This window comes from Onychostoma macrolepis, chromosome 07 (genome assembly GCF_012432095.1).
Source record: "Onychostoma macrolepis isolate SWU-2019 chromosome 07, ASM1243209v1, whole genome shotgun sequence".
Taxonomy (NCBI): Eukaryota; Metazoa; Chordata; class Actinopteri; order Cypriniformes; family Cyprinidae; genus Onychostoma; species Onychostoma macrolepis.
In genome coordinates this window covers 24,445,625-24,469,058 of record NC_081161.1, presented here as the reverse complement: position 1 = coordinate 24,469,058, position 23,434 = coordinate 24,445,625, and the positions used below count along the sequence as shown (strand labels likewise).

The 23,434-nt window shown below is 36.2% G+C and overlaps 1 protein-coding gene across 3 annotated transcripts; it reads left to right on the top strand.

Moving 5' to 3' along the window:
* The first annotated feature begins 195 nt into the window (after positions 1-195).
* On the top strand, positions 196-22,884 carry ncapg2 (non-SMC condensin II complex, subunit G2). 3 transcript variants are annotated; one of them, XM_058781754.1, is made up of 27 exons: positions 196-308; positions 764-854; positions 1,771-1,959; positions 2,050-2,164; positions 9,313-9,470; positions 9,574-9,708; positions 9,809-9,903; positions 10,469-10,625; positions 10,951-11,043; positions 11,185-11,310; positions 12,711-12,890; positions 13,226-13,378; positions 13,733-13,955; positions 14,113-14,207; positions 15,121-15,294; positions 15,424-15,494; positions 15,897-16,041; positions 16,131-16,307; positions 17,421-17,531; positions 18,958-19,086; positions 19,762-19,861; positions 20,423-20,616; positions 20,796-20,936; positions 21,205-21,308; positions 21,392-21,492; positions 22,064-22,166; positions 22,272-22,884. In XM_058781754.1, exons 2-27 carry the CDS (start codon positions 777-779, stop codon positions 22,339-22,341), a joined length of 3,417 nt encoding a protein of 1,138 aa, XP_058637737.1. In that variant the 5' UTR covers positions 196-308; positions 764-776; the 3' UTR covers positions 22,342-22,884. The 3 variants fall into 3 exon arrangements, with proteins under 3 accessions (XP_058637737.1, XP_058637735.1, XP_058637736.1); XM_058781752.1 differs by having other exon boundaries at positions 15,897-16,050; XM_058781753.1 differs by having other exon boundaries at positions 227-288; positions 15,897-16,050.
* Positions 22,885-23,434: the final 550 nt, after the last annotated feature.

The following is a 23,434-nucleotide window of genomic DNA, read 5'->3' as shown; positions in this document are numbered from 1 at the left end:
ATTAGCGGTTAGTTGTAGATTTTGGAGTAGTAAATGAACAAGCTGAGTAGGTAGCACTTGATGCGTGTTAAGAATCATATAAATAACGTTATACCGAATTTAGAAAAGATTTTTAATAGAGATATCGATGAACTCCATTGCATTTAAACTCAAGCGCCGTCCATCTCCCGTACAGCAGGTGGCGCTGTCGCACCATCAAACGCTACGTCTGACGTCATGACGCTTATTTAATTTTGAGCGGGGAAACATTGAAACGGACGGAGGAGCGAGTACCTCTGAGGATCTTCTGTATGTAAACAACCGGACAGGTTTGCTCTGATGGAAAATGTATATTTGTAATGTGCTGTTATATGAGCTGATATAGTGTAGGAAATAATGCTTTGTTCTGCGTATGCGAAAAAAAAGCCTTCCTTGTCGAAACTAATGTTTTTAATTTTTGCGCTGTTGCATAACGTTACATAACCTCAACCTGTGAACCAGGGGCGTCGGACAGGGGGTTAGTGGAACTGAGTAACAGGGGCCCTTGGCGAGGAGGGGGCCCATAATGATATACTGATTATTATTAATAATATTATTGATGAGGTGCTGTGTTTTGAGGGGCCCACCTCTTTGGTTGTGTGACCGGGGCACAACATTTAGTGCTACGCCCCTGCTATGAACGGACAATAATATAAAATAAAACATAAGTGTACGTAGTCATCAGAGCCGTCTCTCTCAACGGCTGTGGCAGTAATTGTGTTTCTCTTTCTCTTCTGTCTGGTAGGACTCTAAGCGAAATGTCGAAACGAAAGCAGTTTCTGGAATCTGTGCATGATGAGCACGTCCAGGATTTTCTGAACTTCATCAAATTACATGTGAGTCATGTTTACAACTGTCTCTGTCAGTGTCACTCAATACATCCTAATGACAAAAATAGTATTGAATGTGCAGTGTAGCGTGATTCAAACCTTTGAAATAATGTGACATAAGAAACTGTACTTGCAAATAAAGACCATTTAAGATTGCTTAAGAGATTATACTTTCATGACTGTTACTTAACACACTTAAGTGCACAATTTTTTTGATATGGTTTAAATGAGCACTTTTTTTGAAGAGTTGTCTAATACTAAAACTTTAATTTTATTTGTAGTGAGTTATTCAATATTGCATAAGAAAATGTTTTAAATGTACTAAATAGCAAACTTGTAATTACAAATATATTTAACTACATGACAACTTTTCAATAGAAGCTACATTAAAATTTAGTTTACCATAAATGTTTGTCAGTACATTTGGCAGTACACTTTAAACATGTTGCACAGTAGAAATAATAATATAATAGAGACAATAGAAATAATTATGAAATAACATTTAATTGAAAATAACATGCAGTCAAGTGTCTAGAAACATTTCATTCATTTTAAGGTTAAGTAAATTATTTTTAAGTATATTATTTATTTCTGTAATAATTAATCTTTTCCAAAGGATGTTAAAGTGTACTTCTTATTCACAAGGCATTGTACATATTGTAATCTACTTCATGTAAATTACTCTGGATACATGTTTTAACTGTTCAAACAACTAAAAAGAGCAAACGACAAACAAGACCTTGTATTTTGACTTTACAATGCTGTTGTTTCTTAGATATATCGAGTACATTCGGAATAAAGAAGCAAAGTCTACGCCAGTCAATCTTTGGAACTACCAGTGAAATCAAGGATACAGACCGAGCTAAAACATCAGTCTATACTATTCAGAAGGTCATCCTGTTCATTGCTGTTTGTGTTACAGAAGGATGGAGCGAATCCGTTTGACCTGGCGGAGGTTTTGCCAGAGCTGCAGAGGAGTCAGAGGCAGGAGCTGTGGGAAAGACAGCTGAAGTTGCTGCAGCACAGCCTCACTGCTCACCCTCCAGAGCGCTGGATCACTGGAGCCGAGGAGGACGCGGGTGACATGGAGGTGGAGATTTCTGAGGAACAGGTAAGAGTGTTTCGAAAGAGACAGAAACTCAAGAGCTTTTTTAGGGAATGTGTCAAAATGACAGGTAGTTTGTTCTTGTTTCCTTTTCAGATACAGACAATGGCAGTAATAGAGGGCATTACGATTGTTTCTACAGTCTCTTTAGAGATTTTGCAGGAAAATGACAACTATACTTCTCTTCTCGAATGTGCTCAGACGCTAAACTGTAAGTACTTGTAAATCTTTAAATATCTAGTCATTAGAAAATGTTGTGAAAGTATTGACCTTTTGAATGTTTTCTTTGTTTTATTAAAATGTTGTGATTTAGAATGTTGGTACCCTTGGTAAATATGATCAAAGAAGGCCGTGAAAATTAATCTGCATGGTTAATCCTTTTGATCTGTTGTTTTAAAAATTCACAAAAATCTAACCTTTCATTGGAGAATAAGAATATAAAATGGGGGGGGGAAATCATTATGAAATAAATGCTTTACTCTAATACATATTGGCCACAATTAACGGCACCCTTTTATTCAATACTTTTTGAAACCTCCATTTGCCAGTTTAACAGCTCTAAAATTTCTCCTATAATGCCTGATGAGGTTAGAAAACACCTGACAAGAAATCAGAGACCATTCCTTCATCCAGAATCACTCCAGACCCTTTAGATTCACAGCTCCATGACTGTGCCTTCTCCTCTTCATTCCCACTCATTTTCTATAGGGTTCAGGTCAGAGGACTGGAACGGCCAGCAGAAGCTTGGTTTTGTGCTCAGTGACCAATTTTTGTGTTGTTTTTGAGGTTTGTGTTTGGATTATTGCACGGTTTGAAGATCCAAACATGGCCCATTATAAGATTTCTAACAGAGTCAGTGACTTATTTATTTTTTTTATCTGTTGGTATTTGATAGAATCCATGATGCCATGTAAACAAGATATATTTCCAGCAGAAATATAGGCCCACAACATCAAAAATACAGCAGTATATTTCATTGTACACATGGGGTACTTTTTATCCCTGTGTTCACCAAACCCATCTTGAGTGTTTGCTGCTAAAAAGCAAATTTTTTTTTTAGTTTTATCCGACCATAGAATCCAGTCCCATTTGAAGTTCCAGTCATGTCTGATAACTGAATATGCTGCAGTTTAGAGGACGACCGATTCATCGGTTTTGCCGATTAATCAGCACCGATAGTTGATTTAAGGAACTATCGGTTATCGGCAAAAATCCATGCAGATAGTTTTCCATGTTGCGTCTGTTGCTGGAGTACCTGAGAATGGTCTGCTGTCATTATACAGTACGAGAGCGGCCTCTAGAGGCGGAAATCACTGACAGCACATGTTGTTTGTTTTGGCATGTGACACTGCACGTTGCACAGAGCGGGAAACTTCAAACATGCATTTAAATGCAGCCGACAGAAAATTCTGCCACGTAACAGAGCGCCATTCACATAGCTTTCCATTAAATAACATTATATTTGTCCCAAATCATTGTGAATGTACATAATGACTTCACCCTAGGCTATAAATTATATATTGTGCATTTTTCAGCAAAACGTTTGTCTTTCTGTGGCTCTAATAAAGTCTGTATGCTTTATATAGAGAGCTGTAATACAGATCGCACATTCTCTTTCCGTTTGCTCTGTTTTTTTAAACACTGAACACATTTATGCCACATAGTTCATTCTTTAAGCAAACTTATGTCCATTTGGTGATTTAAATAAACAGTTTTAGACCGCTGCTTGAATTGAACGTGAAGCGTCTGTTGTGTGTGACACCTGGGACTTGTCCTAGATGCAGCGCTGCGCTTTTGCAGTGTCACTTGCATATTTTTTATTTTTTTTTTAGATTTTGGTTAGATAATCATGCAGTGTCCTAAAATAGCAGCAAATAAAATGTGAGAGTATACATACAATATCAATAACTGTAATTTTGTGCATGTAATTTTAATATGGCCTTGTGTAGGTATTTCAAGATGGCTATCTTTAAGCATGACTGTTGAATTTGGTAATACTTAACAAGAGTCCATTTGTAACATTAATGAAAGCTGTAGAAGTATTGTTCCTTGTTAGAGTGTGTTTATTTCGTTTCAACATTTACTATCACTAATAGGCTTCACTTTTAAATTTTAAAGTTTCTTCTTTTAACATTAGTAAACTATGAAATAACTAATGATCAATATAATAATTAATATTAATACAACATTTTTATTTATTTACAAAGTATGGTTCAGTACTGTTACTGCTTTTAAAAAAAATAAAGTTCTATTTTAGTTTTTGTTCAGTATCCATTTTAAAAACTATCGGTTGATTAATCGATATCGGCCAGTGTGGTCCAACCTAGCTATCGGTATCTGTAAAATCCACTATCGGTCGACCTCTACTGGAGTTTGTTTTTGGATGAGTTAGGAAAATTTTTCTTGAAACCCTCCCGAACAACATGTGGTCATGTAGGTGCTGTTTGACTTATTTATTTATTTTTTTTAAGGTTTTATGACCCCGAGACTCAACTATTTTCTGCTGTTCTCCAGCTGTAGTCCTTGGAGAGTCTTTAGCTACTAAAATTCTCCTCCTTCTCCATATATATATTAATAACATGTTAACGCAAATTCATTTTAACGGCACTAATTTTATTAACGCAGCGCGTATTTTCTGTTTGACCCGTGGCCTAGCCCGTAGTTGGAGAAATGGAGATGCACAGTGTTGCCAACTTAGTGACACCGCAGACCCCTTTAGCGACTTTTTTTTTCCCTTCAAAAAAGCGGCCAAACCTTATATAGTTTCTGAGACTCGCAGGTACACCTCGCTCTCTCGCTCTCTCTCTCTCTGTGCGTCTGCTCTGTTCAGCGAGCGGTGGAGAGATGCAGCGTTTTCAGTTAAACGCAGATATTATGTTGCTTCTCTAATTTTACATGCAAGTATAGCCGAAATCACAGTATAGCTATTGTCTTTATCTTATGTTTCAATCACTATTTCATATTCATTCCGTTGTCTGACATCAGAAACATTAAAATATATCAATGAAAACAGTTTTATTGAGAATTTAACTGCATCAAAATACAGTATGTGGGCACAGAGAGACAAACAAATATAATAATAAATGTACATTTTGCTTGTTCAGAAGAAGAGCTGCCCTGTTGTGCAAAAATGTAAACAGGTGTAAGTAAATTGCTCAGTACAAAGAAAGGGAAGTAATGGGAACCTGGTATTTCTTTTTTCATTTGTCTAATAGACATGAACAAGTTCTTTGAAAAACATCTATGACCTTCATGCTCTATGTTGACTATGGTTTAAATAATAATAAACATACATTTGCATAACACATCCATATTTGTCCATGCATTAATATAAGGTACATTTAGAACGAATAAAAATGTGCGATTAAGTTGCGATTAATCACCAGTTAACTCATGACAATGATGCAATTAATCGCTATTTAAATATTTTAATCGATTGACAGAGATATATATATATATATATATATATATTAGTGCGTTAACGCAGGTGATTTTTCAGTTTAACACGTTACAAATATTTAACGCAATTAATGCAGGGGCGGAGCTAGGGTTGGCCACCCCACTCACAACTTCTGTTTCTGTCACTTTTTCTCTTGACAAGAAGTGCATTTATTCAGTCACAGAATGTCTTTACGACCACATCAAACGGGAGACATTTCAGACGTGCGCTCCGCACCACTTCACTTCAGCGGCAGGTGCGAGTCAAACGAGTGCGGAAACGGTGCTGCGTTCACAGCAAGTGCTCAGTTGCATTCACAAAGGTGCCGGCTTGTGCTGTAGCCTGTATCATATCATATCAAAGCGCAAAATAAACTACGTGCATGCAATGTCATGGTCAGTTAAGTCATGAAGTTACCAAAAAGGCGATTAAAGCTGCCTTAAAACTGTGTGCATGTAATATATTTTATATGAGTAACATTTAACAACATGTCTATGAAATGGTTTTCAAAACTGTCCAGGAGCAGCCCAGCACTGTCGCCCTCACCTAACACACTCGATTCAACTCGTCAGCTCATTAGTAGAGTCTTTATGACCTGAAATGTGTCAGAAATGGTAAAAAGAGTTGAGAGAAAATATGATGCGTGTCAGATCCACGTCACGTTCAGCAGCGGCAGCTCTTAAAGAAATAACAGCGAAAATAACCAGCTGCTGTGATGTCTATTAATCAAATGACAAAGAAAAAAAAAAACTACTTTTATAGCTTTAAGGATTCATCTATATTTAAAGTGCTCCTATTATGGGTTATGAAAGGTTCATATTTTGGTTTTGGGAGACCCCAACAACAGGTTGACGTGCATGCAAGGTCAAAAAATACTTTCATTTTGTTATAATATGCATTTATTTATACCTTATTTGCTCAACGACTCCTAAACAATTCGCTCAATGATTAATTTTTCCAAACCCCTCCTTTGCGTGACGGTAATCTGCGGTGATTGGTCCGATTGGTCGATTTCATTTAATGCAGAGTGCAGTGCTGCTTTGTGTACAGCCATTACCGGGGAAACAGCTAGGGCTGCAACTAACGATTATTTTAATAATCGATTAATCTGTCGATTAATTTTTTCCGATTAATCGATGAATCGGATTAAAAAAAAACCACCAAGAAAAGCATTCATTTCCAACCCTTTATTCAAAAACAGAACAAAAATCTTTAGAAAGTGCACAAACATGTTGCTCCTTGAACATCCCTGAGCTGTTATAATAATAATAAATTAAAATAAAAATGGACTAACACAAAAAACATACACATGTATATTTTACATCTGCCAAATATATACACTTTTTTTTTTAAATAAAGTGCCACCTGAGCTGCCAGAACAATAAATAATTTATAAAAAATAAAGAACAATACAAATCAGAAAATTTAACAGGATTTGTTTGAATGTCAGAACTTGTTCTCTACACTACACTGCAGACGCACACACTCGCAGACGCACACACTTTTGCAGACGCACACACTCACAAACTCTCACACTGACACACTTACTCTCTCTCTCTCTCTCTCTCTCTCTCTCTCTCTCTCTCAAGTTCACTTGAAGCTTATTCATTAAATTATTACCATCATTGTAGTAAGTGCAAGGTTCATTTATACACCACATTTGAACACAGCTTAAGATGACCAAGTGCTATAAAAGAACTTTAAAATTAAATTAAAAGTAAATTAAAATACAACACACAAATATATTTGTCAATAATAACCTATATGGGACAAAGCACAGAATATACACTGCAAAAAAATGCTTTTCTGACTTGGTAGTTTTGTCCTGTTTTCAGTCCAAATATCTAAAAATTCTTAAATCAAGATACATTTACTAGACGCATGAAATAGCATAAGAAATTGTCTTATTTTCTGAAAAAAACACCTCAAAATTAAGTGATTGTTTGCTTAAAACAAGCAAAATTATCTGCCAATGGGGTAAGAAAAATAATCTTAATGAGATATAATCTCAAACAGTAGTTTTAAGCATCACTTAATTTTCTCATGCCATTTTTTTTTAGATATTTGGACTGGAAACGAGACAAAATTACTAAGTAAGAAAAGCTTTTATTGCAGTGTAGCTATACATGACAACAGATTGAAAAATGAATGGTCCAAAAAAGGCGAGTGAATAAAACGTGTCTTTAGTCTTGCAATGTAATTGCGTTGCAGCGGAGATCTGTCTCCTCCAGGCTGTCTTGTGGCGTCCATCTGAATGGGCGGGGTGAAGTTACGAGGTTTCGCTGAGATCTTGATGATCCAATGGCGTTGCGAAGTTTTACTGACAAGCTCTTTTTAATGCTTATCATTGGTTAACTATTTTTTAAAACCCTCTGATTTAAAATAATAATAACTCAAGTTTGGATAATTTTTCACAGCACCTGACTGGGCTAGGGTATGGCAACTGCCATACTCTGTCATACGGAAACGCCGCCCCTGCTCCCGTGCCATGCCATGTCGCTTTTGCATATTTTGCAGTTAACACACTTTTTCTGTTTATTTAGTGTGAAATGCTCCCACACCTTGGATGACTTGGGTCACACGGATTTCTCTGCCTCCGCCATGTATCTTTCCTCTACCTCCGCTCGTTTTTTTTTATTTTTGCTCCACCCTGTCTATGAGGCGCCGAACTCTGCTAGCATCAGTGCGCGAGAGAGACCGAGTGTGTTCACTCCGCTCCGCTTTTTTTTTTTTTTATAAATAATCAAACGTCTCCGCGTCGCGCGACACAACGAATCGATTATGAAATTCGTTGCCAACTCTTTTAGTAATCGATTTTTATCGATTTAATCGATTCGTTGTTGCAGCCCTAGAAACAGCTATTTTTAACTCTCCAAAAGCGGTCACCTAAACGGGGAATTCCCCACCAATTTCCAAAACGATATTTAGGCCCTGTATATATTTATAGATAGGTAAGATTTATAATAAATGTCCACTTATACTACCATAAAGTAGTTTTTAAGATTTTTTAAAATGTTTTTGAAAAGTCTCTTATGCTCATCAAGGCTACATTTATTTGATTAGAAAATACAGTAAAAATGTAATAATTTGAAATAGTATTTACAATTTAAAATAACTTTTGTTTTTATTTTATATTTTAAAAATTATTTTTTCCTGTGATTGCAAAACCATTACTCCAGTCTACAGTATCACACGATTCTTCGAAAATCAATCTGCTGAATAGCTGCTCAAGAAATATTTGTAATTATTATTATCAATGTTGAAAACAGTCGTGCTGCTTAATATTTTTGTGGAAACGTGAAACTTTGATTCTTTGATGAATAGAAAGCCAAATAACAGCATTTATTTCGGTCACACTTTATATTAGGTGGCCTTAACTACTATGTACTTGCATCAAAAAATAAGTGCAATGTACTTGTGTTCATATTGTACTGCAAAACACTATTGCTGCTATTGAGGTGGGATATGGGTAAGGTTAGGGACAGGTTTGGTGGTGTGGGTAAGTTTAAGGGTGGGTTAAGGTGTAAGGGATGGGTCAACAGCGTAATTATAAATGTAGTTACAGATGTAACTACATATAGGTATTTTAAAAAATATAAGTACAATCTAAAAACTTGTATGTACACAATAAGTGCATTGTATCAAATGATTAATTTAAATGTAAGGCCACCTAATATAAAGTGGGACCTTTATTTCAAATAGAAGTATTTGTATTGCAACATACATGTCTTTTCTGTCACTTTGATCAATATAATGTATCCTTGATGAATAAAATAATATTTATTTATTTAAATGTAATAGGTTAAATCCAAATGGTTGCAGCTGTGATCTTACTTGATACCATCTTTGTCATTTCACATTTCACTTCAAAAAGCTTCATAATTCAAATATATTTCCTCCATTGTTGTCTTTTACTCCAGGTATAGAGAGTGCTTTGCCACTGTCACACACACCCCTCCAGCAGGCTATTCATTGGCTGTTTGAATGCTGGTGGAGACAGGATCTAACAGGGAAGGAGGAGCTTGGTTGGACTGCTTTCCTTGTCTGTTTGGAGAACACTGTTACACTTGAGAAACCGGTACTAGAACCACTTTTTATCATTATAATATATAAACTGGCAGATCATTTAATATTGTATATTGTGGAAGAGAAATGTTTATGCTTTTTGGGTATGATCCCAGGTCAGTGAGCTCAGAAGGCTCTGTACTCAACGAGAAGTGCTTCTCAGTGTGGACTTTGCATCTGAGAGAGGGCAGCAGGTCATTGATCCTCTCCTCCAGTGTTTCTTCAGGCCCTCTCATATTAAACAAGAAGAGGTTTGTGTATATGTGTCTGTGGGCTCATACATTTGAGACATATTATTTTCTACTGTCATTGATCATTTTTATATAACTCTGTTTATTGCTCATTTTTCAGGGGAAGCGGTTCCTTGCCTTCCTTTTTTCTTGGAATGACAACTTCATTCGGATGATTCATGAAACTATTAAGAATCAGCTGCAGTTTTTCCCAAAGTATTTCAAACACTCATGACCTATTGTTTTATAATACTGAAAGGTGCACTTGGTAACTTTGTTTATGTTAAGGGACAATATGAGGGTGAAACACACCACTTGTAGTAATATGAATCTGAAAACCTGCTACACTGAATACATAGATGCTAAGTGTAGCGGCCACAACAATGGAAGTTTATTTTACAATGTGCATGTGCTTTAAATGCGTAGCAAAAAATTGTTGCCTAGATGTCTCTTTTTAATGATTTTAGCAGGTAAATTACTCTGTGCACCTTGAAAAATATGAAATGAAATGGTACTTCTCATATTTGGGGGAAAAATTGCATGACCCTACTTGAGGAGCAGAATTATCAGGTTATACACAGAATCACAAAACTTGTACTTATTAAAACAAGCCAAGCAAGACCGTTCTGTAGTAACCTTAACATATTAATCAGACAGGCAGTGTTAGAATGGTCTCTGTACTATCAAAGTACACTGTGCATTTGTTCTGTTTGATCTGCTATTTCTTTTGATTTTAGCTCTTTTTTTTTTTTTTTTTTTTTTTCTCCTGCTGTACCTACAGAACTCTGTCGGTTCATGTGGCTGAGATTTACTTCAGAGCATGGAGGAAGGCATCAGGCTCTTTCCTGGAAGAGATTGAGTCCACCTGCATCCAGGACTTAATGCAGCATGCTCTGTTGCTGCACAGAAATTCACCTGTACACAGCAAAGTCAGACAGGTCAGAGATTGTATTTCATCTTTATTGCAATGAAGTGGATAATTAAATATGAACTTGTTAACTTGCACTACCACTCAAACGTTTTGGGCTGGTAAGATGTTTTAATGTTTTTAAAAGAAGCCTTTTATGCTCACCAAGGTTACATTTAATTGAAAAATATGATTAAAACAGTAGAAGTGTGAAATATTAATAATAAATAAGAGAAATAAGAAGACTTGCTACTTACAGGGAAGATTTGACAAATGGAATAGATAAATTGGGGATATAAATTTTGAAACTTAACTCTTCACTGTGAGTGAAAAATTGTACCTGTTTCTGCATATAGATCCTTAATTATTTCCACAAGCAGAAGTTTCGAGAAGGTATCGATGAGATGCTGCACAGACTCTACAAACCAATTCTGTGGAAAGCTTTAAAGGTAGATCATAAATCAGTTGACTGTGTGTTGTTTTATTGTGCTTATATTTTAAACATGTTGTACAAACCTAAAGTTAATGCTTCAGTGAAGTATATCACCTAGACATGTTCATTTAGACATGTTTTTAATCGTTCTTAACAGGCCACCAATGCTGAGGTTCGTGCCAATGCTACACTGCTCTTCACTGAGGCTTTTCCCATCCATGACCCCAGCATGAGCAGTGAGATGGTGGACCAGGCTGTTCAGAAACAACTCGATTTACTGTTTGTATGTCAACAGCCGATTCCATATTGCATTGTCATGCATTATCGATATTTTGTAATAATTACACAATACTTAAATCACAAATCAGAGGAATTTTAGTAAAGATTGTTCTGTGTTTGCAAATAGAGTGTACCAGTGTACACCCATTTTTTTTCAGTGGCCTTGGTTCCAGAAGTATTTCTTAATGTCTTTGTTTAAGAATATTAAGCCCTGAACCGAACCAAACCAACCAGCTACGAGGTGATTCACAACAGTACAAATTTGAATTAAAAAACTATTTCTTTGCAGAATCATTATGAGTAATGCAGTTTTTCACCAGGAATTCAAAATTTAAAAATAAGTTGAAATAATGCAGGCTGTTTGCATTTGCAAAAATATTTACCGTTAATTAACAACCTCGTAGCTCACAGTTGAGACCTGCGCGGGATGGATTTTTCAGTCCCGCTCCCGCAGATATATATCTTATCTGGTTCCGCTCCCGCCTGCGACATTCATATTTTGTCCCGCTCCCGCCCGCAGAAGTCTGCACAAAAGTAATCTATATAGATTTTTTTCAGTACATCGAAGAAATTTACATGAAATGGTTCTGTAACATCTTCTAAGCTCCACAACATCCCAGCATAAACGCTCCCGATAAAATATTTGTTATTTAGGCTAAGCATCAACATTCAAAAACCACTGTTATTTTTAACAGAAAAGCAAGCATGGGCTGCTGCGTGCATGGTTAGGCATGGCAAAATGTGAGCAGCGCTTCCTTTATTATCACTAAAAGCTGACATCTCAGTTCATCACAATCTCATAAAGCTCTGTTATAACACAATGAATCTTTCACACTGTCTACACTTCATGTATTAAAATGAGTTGATTCTAACTTAATCACCTCTGATTGGCCATTGCGTTCCAGAAATCAACAGCTGAGTCTGTGATTGGCTACATTGTGCAACCCTTTAAACGCGTGTTATAAATAGAAACTCTGCCTAACTTGCGCACGTTAATCATTTTAATGTTAATCTTAGTTGTTCTTTTTGCTTTTGTAAATAACAATAACATAAATAACAATTTATGTTTTAGACATTTTATGTTTAGATAATTTCTATTTTGCGGGAGTCCTGTGAATAATTTTATTCTCCCACATCCCGCACACACACAAGTCTCTTCCCGCCCGCACGTGCACTCGCCCATCAAGAGTTGTCCTGAGCCGCACCCTGTTGCGTTGGGTCCCGTGGGAGTGCAGGACTCTAGCTCACAGTTAGGTCGGTCTTCATTGCTTTATAAGTTAGTTCCCCTAAGGAGAAAATGATTGGGATTTTTACTTTGTGGAAACTGACTGTTCCACTCAGTAGCAGTCAACAAAAGACAGTAGCTTTAATGGCTATCAAATTGACCCTTTCTGTCTTTTATAGGCTCTCCTTGATGACCCACAGCCCCTCGTGCGCTCTTCTGCAGTGCTAGGTGTATGTTCTGTCCTGGCTCGTTGCTGGGAGGTCATCCCTTCCACAGTCATCACCGACCTTCTGGAGAAGCTCATCCTGCAGCTGGCTAATGACACAAGCTCTCCAGATGTCCGCTGCTCCGTCTTCATGGTAAAAGCCTGACCGTCTATCAGTCACTTGAGAAAGGTGCAAGTGATCCGAGAGAGATGGGTAGCAATTGCTTAACATCTTTCCAGTTTTGCAGTGTGCGATTGCGATTTAAAGCTCGACTAAGGACACTGTCTTCTGCTGAGTGATTTCAGCTTGATTTAGTCATTTAAGAGCTTCAAACTGTAAAAGGATTTTTAGAGGGAATGGAATGTACCCAATCATTAATTAAAAAGTTCAGAGTTTTATGTTTACAGTTCATTTGAAATTTGTGCTTTTTTGCTATTTATTTTTTCATCATCATCAGTCTTGTTAAAGCCAGTTTGTTTGCTCTGCAGTGCATGTCTATAATTCTGGATAACAGTTTAAGTCATCCACTCATGGAAAAACTGTTGCCTGCTCTGAAGAGTAGCCTCCATGACAGCTCTGAAAAGGTGCGTGTGGCCTTTGTGGGCATGCTCCTCAAGATCAAGGCAGCACGGGCAGCCAAGGTAAGAAAGATATATGATTATGAAGAAAAATAAACGTTTAAATCACATTCTGAGCCCTTCCAAGCTATAACTGAGACTTGTCATAGTACTTGCATATCATGCATAAATGCTCTTTTGTTGATTTTGATTGCTTCCATTTGTCCTCATTTGTAAGTCGGTTTGGATAAAAGCGTCTGCTAAATAACTCAATGTAAATGTAAAATAGCAGATTGACATTATTTGACACTTTATTTGTTCTATCACCAAATTTGCTGTCCTTTGAGTTAAAATGTTATTACAAAATTTAAACAATGTTAATACAAAGTATTAGTGTACAAATTTTTTGCCTATTTTTCCCACTTTGTCATGCTACAGTTTTGGAAAGTTTGTTCCCTGGAGCACCTGCTGGCTCGATTGGAAATGGACTCTCCTCCTGTTTCCAAGCGAATCGTCAATCTCCTGTTCAACTCATTCTTTCCAGTCAACCAGTCGGAGACTGCCTGGTGCGAGCGATGCGTCACCCTGATTCAGACAAACCCTGCGGCGGCTCGAAAGTTTTACCAGCACGCTTATCTGTACACAGCTCCTGCAAATATAGGTTAGATTGCTTTGGATACCCCAGTAAGCTTTCTTAAATATGAATTCTGTTTTATTTTGTGTGGTGAGTTACGAGGGTTTAGTTTTGACATTTGGAAGTACAGTATGTGTTATTCTCAGAAATGTCAATGTAAACACACAGTGCTTTCTCTTTGTAGTCAAGCTGATGCTGGTGATCAGAAAGTGCCTGAATGTGTGCATTCAAAATGCAGGAGATGATGAATTTGCATCTAGCAATAAAGAAAACAGCACGGTGAGACTTGATATACACAACTGTTTAAAAGTTTGGGATCAGTAAGTATATGTTTTTAAAAGAAGTCTCTTATGCTAACCAAGGCTGAATTTATTTAATCAAAAATACAGTAAAAGCAGTAATATTGTGAAATATTATTCGGTTTAAATATTTTTCTATTTTAATATATTTTAAAATGTAATTTTATTTTTGTGATGGCAAAACTGAATTTTCAGCAGTCATTACTCTGGTCTTCAGTGTCATATGATCATTCTGATATGTTGATTTGGTGCTTAAGAAACATTTCTTCTCATTAAAGTTGTGAACAGTTGTGATGCTTAGTTTTTTTTTTTTTTTTTTTGTGAAAACCATAATACTTTTTTAGGTTTCTTTGACAAATATATAGTTTAAAAGAAGAGCATTTATTTGAAACCGAAATCTTTTGTAGCAATGTAAAAGTCTTTACGGTTACTTTTGATTAATTACATGCATCCTTGCTGAACAAAAAAAACAACAACTAAATACAAAAAATATAAATACAAATCTTTCGAATGGTTGTGTATGGACAGTCAGATATTCTTTGTAAAGTGAATCTCACTTCCTTTTTACCACATATAAGAAATATATTTTTAAACAAAGAGAAAAGCTTGTCAGCATTCAGATTAAATGTTTTCCACAATATCCTACAAACTGTCGAGCAATGATTGGGAACGTCAGACAGATATAAATGATAAAATTAAATTTGGATTTATTATTATCGTTATTATTGATTTAAGTTTGTTAGAAAAAATTAATCTTAAACATCTCATTTAGTTTTAATTTTGAATAACTAAACCCAGCTCTCCCTATGAACATAGCTATACAAGCTGGCATGGAGTTAAAAAAGGAAAATATGATAAAAAATAATAATGTTTATCTTTGTTATTGTCACTAGATGTTGGAGGATGTTCTCTCAGTGCAGGACACAGCCTCCATGGCCAGCCTGCTGGAGATCCTTGTAATTCTGTGGAAAAGTGTTCAGAAATCTCTCATTGCTAACCAAGAGGCCTTCAAGTACACCACATCAAAGTTTGCATCAGTTCTGCCCCAGTATCTTAAAATCTTTCAGGTAAGAGGCACATTCACACAGAGAACCAAAGGACGATTTAAAAAGCAAAGCTGAACACTAATCACACCCTTAAAGCTGATGCAATATGGTTGCAACATGACGCAGTTTTGTGCATATGTGTGTGCGCAGGAGGAACGGTGTAAAGCCCCTCTCATTCTTCTAGCCTCTCTAATTCCTGCCTCTTCCGTTCCAGCTCTGAGGTTAGTAGGACTCTCCCCCTCAACTACCCCTCAGTGCAGCTCACAACATAAAGTGCCCCATTTTAAAGCTGTAGTCCAGCTAAAAATGAAAACACCCCCTTGACATGAGACGAATCTGAATTGTCATTTTTTTGGGGAGCTATTCCTGCAAAGGACAGTTCAATGAAGAAAAAAAAGCATTTCAAAATCATCTTTCCTGCTGAGTGTCTAACAAAGTCGGCATGGTGTCTCAGCCATCTCCCCAGAACAGCAGGTTGGCTCAAAAGTAAAATGCCAATTCTGATTCCTATTTGATCCAAAGGCGTCCTTCAATGCTGGTGGGATTGAGTGTGTTTTGAAGGCTTTAGAGAGATCTGTAGGGCTGTCTGGGTGTACTGCATGACTGTGTGTTCCTCTCTGCAGGAGTAAAGTGATGTCTCACTTGAGGAGTTTGAAAGCGGGCACCGCTGTGACTGCATACAGTCAGTCGGTGGAGTGTCTCTGTAGCTGGGGGCAGATCAGCCATATTGTGGAGCTGATAGAGAGCTGGCTTGTGGAGGCCATACCTGTGAGAGTGGTAAATCTCATGTAAAGTGTCCATGTGGGGGTTATACGGTTAAGGTGTTTTCATATCCTCTATGATCACTCTTTTGTCAGCAAGGTGATGAAGATACATCTGGTAAAGTGCATTTTGATGGGCTGGAGGAGTCGAAACCAGATCTGGGCCTAGACTATCTGGATTATGTGCTCCTGCACCCTAAAACCCGAGACTGTCTGTTCACGCTGCCACTGGATCAGATCAGACCACTCCATAAGGCCCTAGACAAATGGAAGGTACAGAGGTTTGATGATTACTATTACAGAGAACTGGTGCAAACATACTCTTTACGTGATATTACTGTCATTACAAAGTCAATATGGTAATTGCTAGGGATGTAACGATTAACCGTGAGCCTGTTGAAAATCGATTCAAATCGGTTGAGATGCTAAACAAACAGCGAGTCAGTTAGGGTTTAGAGTTTATATGAATGTATGTCTGAGGGGAACTTACTGTCTTTAGAAAAGTTTAGATGGTATTTTTTTTCTTTTCATCTTGCCTCTGTATAATGCCTGCTGTTTCTATGTATAGTTTCACAAAACTGAAGTCAGACCATTCTGTTTTTGCTTCAAATTTCGAAATTATACAGTCTAATTTAGATTAAAAACTGCTCATGCTGCATTTATGCAGCATCTTTGTTTGGATCATGATTAAAATGCAGTGGTTGCCTCTAATTTTAAATGGAAAGAGCACAGACAAAGCCTAATCTCTTATGAAGAGATTTCTTTTATTTATGTTACTTATTTAGTTGATTTGGGGCTTGTTTTAAAATTTCAATTTAGTTTTGTTATTTACATTTACATTATATTTACATTTTGTTATTTAGCAGACCCTTTTATCCAAAGTGACTTACAAATGAGGACAATAGAAGCAATCAAAACCAATAAAAGAGTAATGATATGCAAGTGCTGTATTAGTATATTATTATGGTGTTATATTTCAATTTCACAAAGAAACGTGCAGCTTTTAAAAGGACTAAAAGCAATAATAAAAGGACACATTTAATTTATAATTTGTCTTAAATCTCGTGAATTGAATCGAATCGTGAGTTGGGTGAATCGTTACATCCCTAGTAATTGCAGGTTTTCACCAGTCTTGCTTTAAAGATACTGCTGCACTGAGCTGTTCAGCTAAATTACATTGTTTTTGGCATTTATATTAGTCAAAACTCTGTGATGTGTTTACGGAGATCTGCATATTATATAGCATTTTTTCTGCCTCTATGATCTAAAATGGTATGTTTTCTGGTTGAAAAGTTTTAAGTTCTTTTTATGCTTAGTTCTGAACTGATTCCAAAATGTACCATCATTTTGGAGCTATTGTCATTTCTCTTTTGTATATGTGTGCAGTCGCTGCTGTTCTCCTCTCTGAGTGGAGCAGAGGTCAGTGTGGCAGTCATTGAGACAGCACTGAGAGCTTTTATCTTCCATGGCCGACTCTGTATCCATCTTCAACACAAAGTGAGTGTACTGCAGTTACTCCTCTGCATTCACTCTTTGAGTCCTTCACACTCCAAACAAAGCCAACATCCACTGAACACACTCCCACAAGCGATGTTAAGATGTGAAGAGAGGTTTAAAGGAAATAAGTTATCTGTCTGTACTTTAGCTGTACATTCTCAAGCACTGAGGTGAGGTGTCATGACACAATTCATTTCAACAGTTAAAGTAGGTCTCACAATCTCAAGCTTATAACAGAGTATTGATGTCTTCTGGCCTGTGATGTATAAAGTACCTAAAAGCCATACTCAAGTAAAAGTACAGATATCTTACCAGAAAATGACTTTGGTAGAAGTTGAAGTCACAATTTAGAATATTACTTGAGTAAAAGTCTTAAAGAATGTGATATTTATTGTACTTAAGTAGGTTTAATATTAAAAAATACTTTCCATACTTAAGTATTGAAAGTAAAAGTACAAGTAAATGTAAAAGGAGCAAAAAAACATTAAAAAAATGTCATATTGAGTAGCAAGTTTGTGTTTTTGTTTTAACTCTTTCTTCCATTTTGAATCGATCTTGGTTTGGAACTATTTTCATTGGCAAAATTGAGCAAAAACAGGCAATATTGTGTCTAAAATGTAAGTTGCTTAATGCTAACTTTATTAAACTTGTATAAAATGATTATTACATTTGTTATCATGCTGATATTTTTGGAAAAAACGGCACTCTATGTGATATAGATTGTTAACTATATTAAATTATATAAATATAAAAAGCATACAGAAGCATTTTTGCCATCTACAATTTAGAATGCCTTGAATTTTGAATTTTAAGACCAATAAATCATGCGTGCACTCTCTGTGATTTGGTAATATAGCCTATACTAGCCTACTTGATAATGTCAGATCACACATCATTACAACAACACTTACCATATTATCGCCGATGATATACTGTATATTGCACACCCCAGCCTCGACTTTGACTGGAAAATGAAATTGACCGCGGTTGTGTGAGCACTTGTTTGCACACAAGCAAAGGTGTTTTTTAGGAGTCTAACTTGCAAGCGCTATACCACTGATTCGTCAAACCTGCTTTCTTGCAGTCTGTGTTCTTCTGACTTTATTTTGTAGTAATTAACAAATATGTTTCGGGGAAATGTATCAGAGTAAAAGTATACATTTTAATTAGGAAATGTAGTGGAGTAAAAGTGAAAGTTGGCTGAAATATAAAAACTCAAGTAAAGTACAGATCCTCCCAAAAATTACTTCGTTACATTACACCACTGCTTCCGGCTGTCCTATGCTGAACTGTGCAAATGGTTTTCATTGGACATGACTTGTATTTTGTTAAATGCAGATCAAGCGGTGGTTGCTTGAATGGTTTATAAGCTCACTTTTAGATTATACAAAAAAGTCATAATCAGCACCTCTTTCTGATCCTACAGTACCCAGAGGAGCGGGAGTTCCTCAAATCCCTGGAGCATTCTGTGTCCTGGGTAGAGAAAAGAGTCCTTCCTTTCCTGGCCAACTCCAGCAGTGAGCAACAATTGTCCTTAAGCAGGAAGACAGTAGAAGTGAGTGGCATGATCAGTGTGAAAGTATTTTTCTTTTCTTTTTTTCTTTTGGTAATTTTGTCAAATTAAATTGTGATAATATTTAACAATATTACCTTTTTTTTTTTTTTTTGATCAAATAAATGCAGCATTGGGGAGCATAATACACTTCAAAAACATTTTAGAAAAAATCTTACCAACAAACTTTTAATGTACATTACAAATTTTGGTCACCCTTTATATTAGGTGGCCTTAACTACTATGTACTTACATTTTTAAATGAATCATTTGATACAATGCACTTATTGTGTACATGCATGTTTTTACATTGTATTTTTTTTAAATACCTATATGTAGTTACATCTGTAATTACATTTATAATTACACTGTTGACCCATCCCTTACACCTTAATTCACTAACTTTACCCGTATCCCACTACAATAGCAGCAAAAATGTTTTGCAATACAGTATGAACACAATAAGTACATTGTACTTATTTTTTGATGTAAGTACATAGAAGTTAAGGCCACTTAATATAAAGTGTGACCACATTATATTAAAAATAGTGTTTTCCTTGTTGAAAATGAGAAAAAGCCTAATCCTAAAACGAATCCATTGCTTCACAATGAACTGTGCAGACACACGATTTTGCATTTATATGTATAATTAGTTTCCCTTTTCTGTATCATTGTCAGAGTTGTTTGACAGTGTGCAAGGATGTACTGCGGGTTTCTGTAGGAGACAGTGATTTCAGAGACCACTTACTGCAGCATGTTGCCTCTGTCCTGCAGACAGGTGAATATTAAGTCTTTATGCTGAAGTAGGGCCTAGTGATTGTATTATAAAGTGGCAGATTTATGGGTTTAGTCAAGATATAATATGTTTGACCACCTTCCCACAAAAGTTTACAAGATAGTGCTGCAGAAGACTCATTCACCATAAGTTCCCTTGAGATTTTTCTTATGGGTTTTTTAATTCATTAGTAAAATAAGGTCTGTGGTGAACATAACTGGACGATTTTTGTACGTTTTGCTGTGCAGCATATATTGCACACACTCCCACCCAAAATATTCCTGTGTAGTTGCCTATTATAAACAGACGATTTAAAAAATTAACATAACTGCTTTAAAATTTGCGCTTTTAGTATGTCTGTGTGTTATTTATGTTGTAGAGCAAAATGTCAGATTATTGTCAATTTACCACAGACCTTGTTTTATTCATAAATTGAAAAACCCCATTATATAAACCCATAGGAAAATCTCAAAGGGGTTAGTCTTCCAGGTTTTGACGTCTTGGCTGCAACACTGTACAGCATAATGCTTTTAAAACAATTGTTGTGTATGTGTGTTCATTTAGAGAAAGGATACCTGTGCATCCCTCATATGCTCGCTCTGCTTACTGAGGTGGCACAGGGCTGCCTTTCCCATAAGCCTGAGGAAGAACAGGAAGATCAACAATCCCTCACTATCCGCATTTTGACCAACATCTTCCAGAAAGTTGTGGAGATCATAGCGCATCGACTGCGCAAAGACAAGGAAGAGGGGCAGGAGGTGAGGTGTTAGGGCCTTCCTCAAATACACTTTCCAATTTCGGATGTTTCTGAGTGTGTGTGTGCAAATGTACATATTTAAACTCAATTTAGTCTTGTTAAAATTTGACTAACATTTCTGCCTGACAACATTTTATTCTGACACTTTGTTTTAAAAAGCCTTTCTTTATGTATCTTTAGTTGTGTTGCTCTTCTGAAGAAGCTCTCTATGACTTCTTGCTGGTGACTAAGTTTGCATCTGAGAGGTCAGAGTTCATCACAGGAGTCTTCTCATCACTCTGTGCAGCAGTTATTATTGATATCAGCCGCACCTTGCAGAAGGTAAATCCGCTAATTATTTAGTTTATTGTGTTGTTTGATGTTTGTGTGGTATTTCTTCTTTGTCTTTTTAATTGAAAGGTTTGTTGAGCTCAAAGCATTTCTTTTTACTCAGAAATGTTTTGTTTTTGAGACCGAATAAAACAAAAAGCTAGGAAAGCTAGCTAAAGCCATGTTTAGAAATACGTTAATGGATAAAAGAAACAAACTGAGACACTGAGACAAGGAAGAATAAATGTGTAAAGCAACAATTTGATGTTTCTTCATGCAGATCTCTCATGTGGAAGAGGTGTTGACTCCAGAGACGGTTAATGACCTTCCACCTCTCTCGAACACCATACTCAAAGTAATGCTCAGTTCACCTGCTGTTACCAGGTAACATTAAACACCAGCTAGAACTAAAAGCCTATGTTTATACTTGAATTGAACAATTCTAATCATTTTCTGGTATGTTATAGGTTTTTTCTATCTGAAATGAGCTCCTCCATAGAGTCAGAGGCCATCGATAGTATCACACAGTGGGCTGCAGTCACACACATTCTGACCATCATCAAACAATGTGAGTTTTTGTTACTAATTTTTAGTTGTTGTTAAGGCCTGTTCACACCAATAAAGATAACAATAACTATATTAGCATCTGCACCAACAGAGCGTAACATTGTTTTCTATATATGCACACTGTAAATATGTCATCTGCCACTTAAAATGCTCAAGGTCCGACTATCATTCATCAACTGGACAAAATAGAAAATGATTCCAATCATATTGTTCCTCTGTGTTATCATTGTAATTGTGTTGTGTCCTTCCCTATTCTCACTAAATTATAACGATTATTAAAACTTCAGTTATCGTTATAGTTGTCACCATTGGTGTGAATGGGCCTTTATTTGGTTCCATCACCTGAATGCTTGATCATAAGAATTTGAGAAATTCAGAAAAGATTATTCTACTGAGCACATTTTCAAAGATTTCATTTTGCAGAGCCTAAAGCATGTAACAAGTCCAGTGGAGTTGGATTTGAATTAACTTTAGTGTTATGAAGTGAAAAATGAGTCTGAGTTTCATTTGTTTCTTTTATTAAATCCTCTGAATACATGATTGTTTTTACCCTTCTGCTCTGTTAATTACAGCTGATGCAATTATTGTGGAGTTGAAGGAAATTGCGTTGTCTGTACGCAGACAAATACAGAACTATTACAACATCACTGCTGAAAACTCTGATAATATACAGAGGTAAAAGATTTATGTCATATTGTGAAAGCATGCTGTCTGAGTCCTATATACAATAATAGCTGTACAACTGTTAATGTTGTTTTGCTCTCTCTCTCTAAATCTTAGGACCATCTATGAATCCACTGTCAGGACGCTGAATGATATCCTAAATCAATGCCAACAACCAAACAGTTAAATGGGCAAGCTAATAGTTTCAAGCTTCTGCATTCTCCCAGAAAATCCTTTATTTCTTATTTTGTTCTCTCAGCTGTATACGGTCTTGGATGTTTTTTTTTCCCACTCTATATACAAGAACATTCACTTTACAGACAAAACTTCCATAAAACTTTGTCTTGGTTCATTGGAATCACTCTTAATTTTCTTTTGTACAGTTTCATTCTTTGCAATTCAATTTTTCTTCTCTCCATTTTTTTAAAGACATTTCAGTGAATCTGGTTTACCTTAAGACGATACTTCTGTTTAAGGTGTCTTTGATGAAATACGTCTCTCCTATTTACCTTTTCTGCTTTATACTTGGATCCAAATACTGGGGAGTGATGTATTGTTGTTATACTTCGACTTTTCCCTATTAAACCGTAGAAATGTACAGACAAGTAATTGCTAAATGCACTCTGAGATATGAATATATGATTGAATATTTTTTCACTGTCTAAACTCTTTAGACTGAAATAAAGAATAAAATAAAGGTGTGAAATAAAGAAAAAGCACATGAGATTCAGACTGGTTTTGAAGAAAGCTGTGTTGCTTAAGCCTGAGCCTAATTGTTTGGGTGGATTGTGATTTCTACCGTTACAATATTTTTTACTACATTTCTCGTTTTCTCCTTTTTTGATGTCTGCTTTTCTTCACATTACCCTAGTAACACTTTCCTATTAATGCCCAATTAAATCTCTGACCCGATTTATAATTAATCTTGTCACAACTTAAAGTGAAGTGTGCCCATAACCATTTAGTCTTCACTCTCGGTCCATGGTGTAAATTTCACTTTCTCTTCTTTCAAGGGTATGAATGGAGATTGTTCCACATGCTAAATTATAGGATAACTTTGGGGGGAGGGAGGGGGAGGGGGCTTAACAGTTCAGAGGGGGAGCTAAAAAACGAATTAAATTTAGAGAAAGTAATGAATGCTAAAACAGCAGCTTCGAAAAAGGCATATTTTACTTTTTTTCTGTTGTGTTCACCTTCTCATATGCCACTGTTATTAGTAATATAACTTCTAATGCCAACTGCCAAACATGACACTGACAGAGTAATATAATCTATGAAGG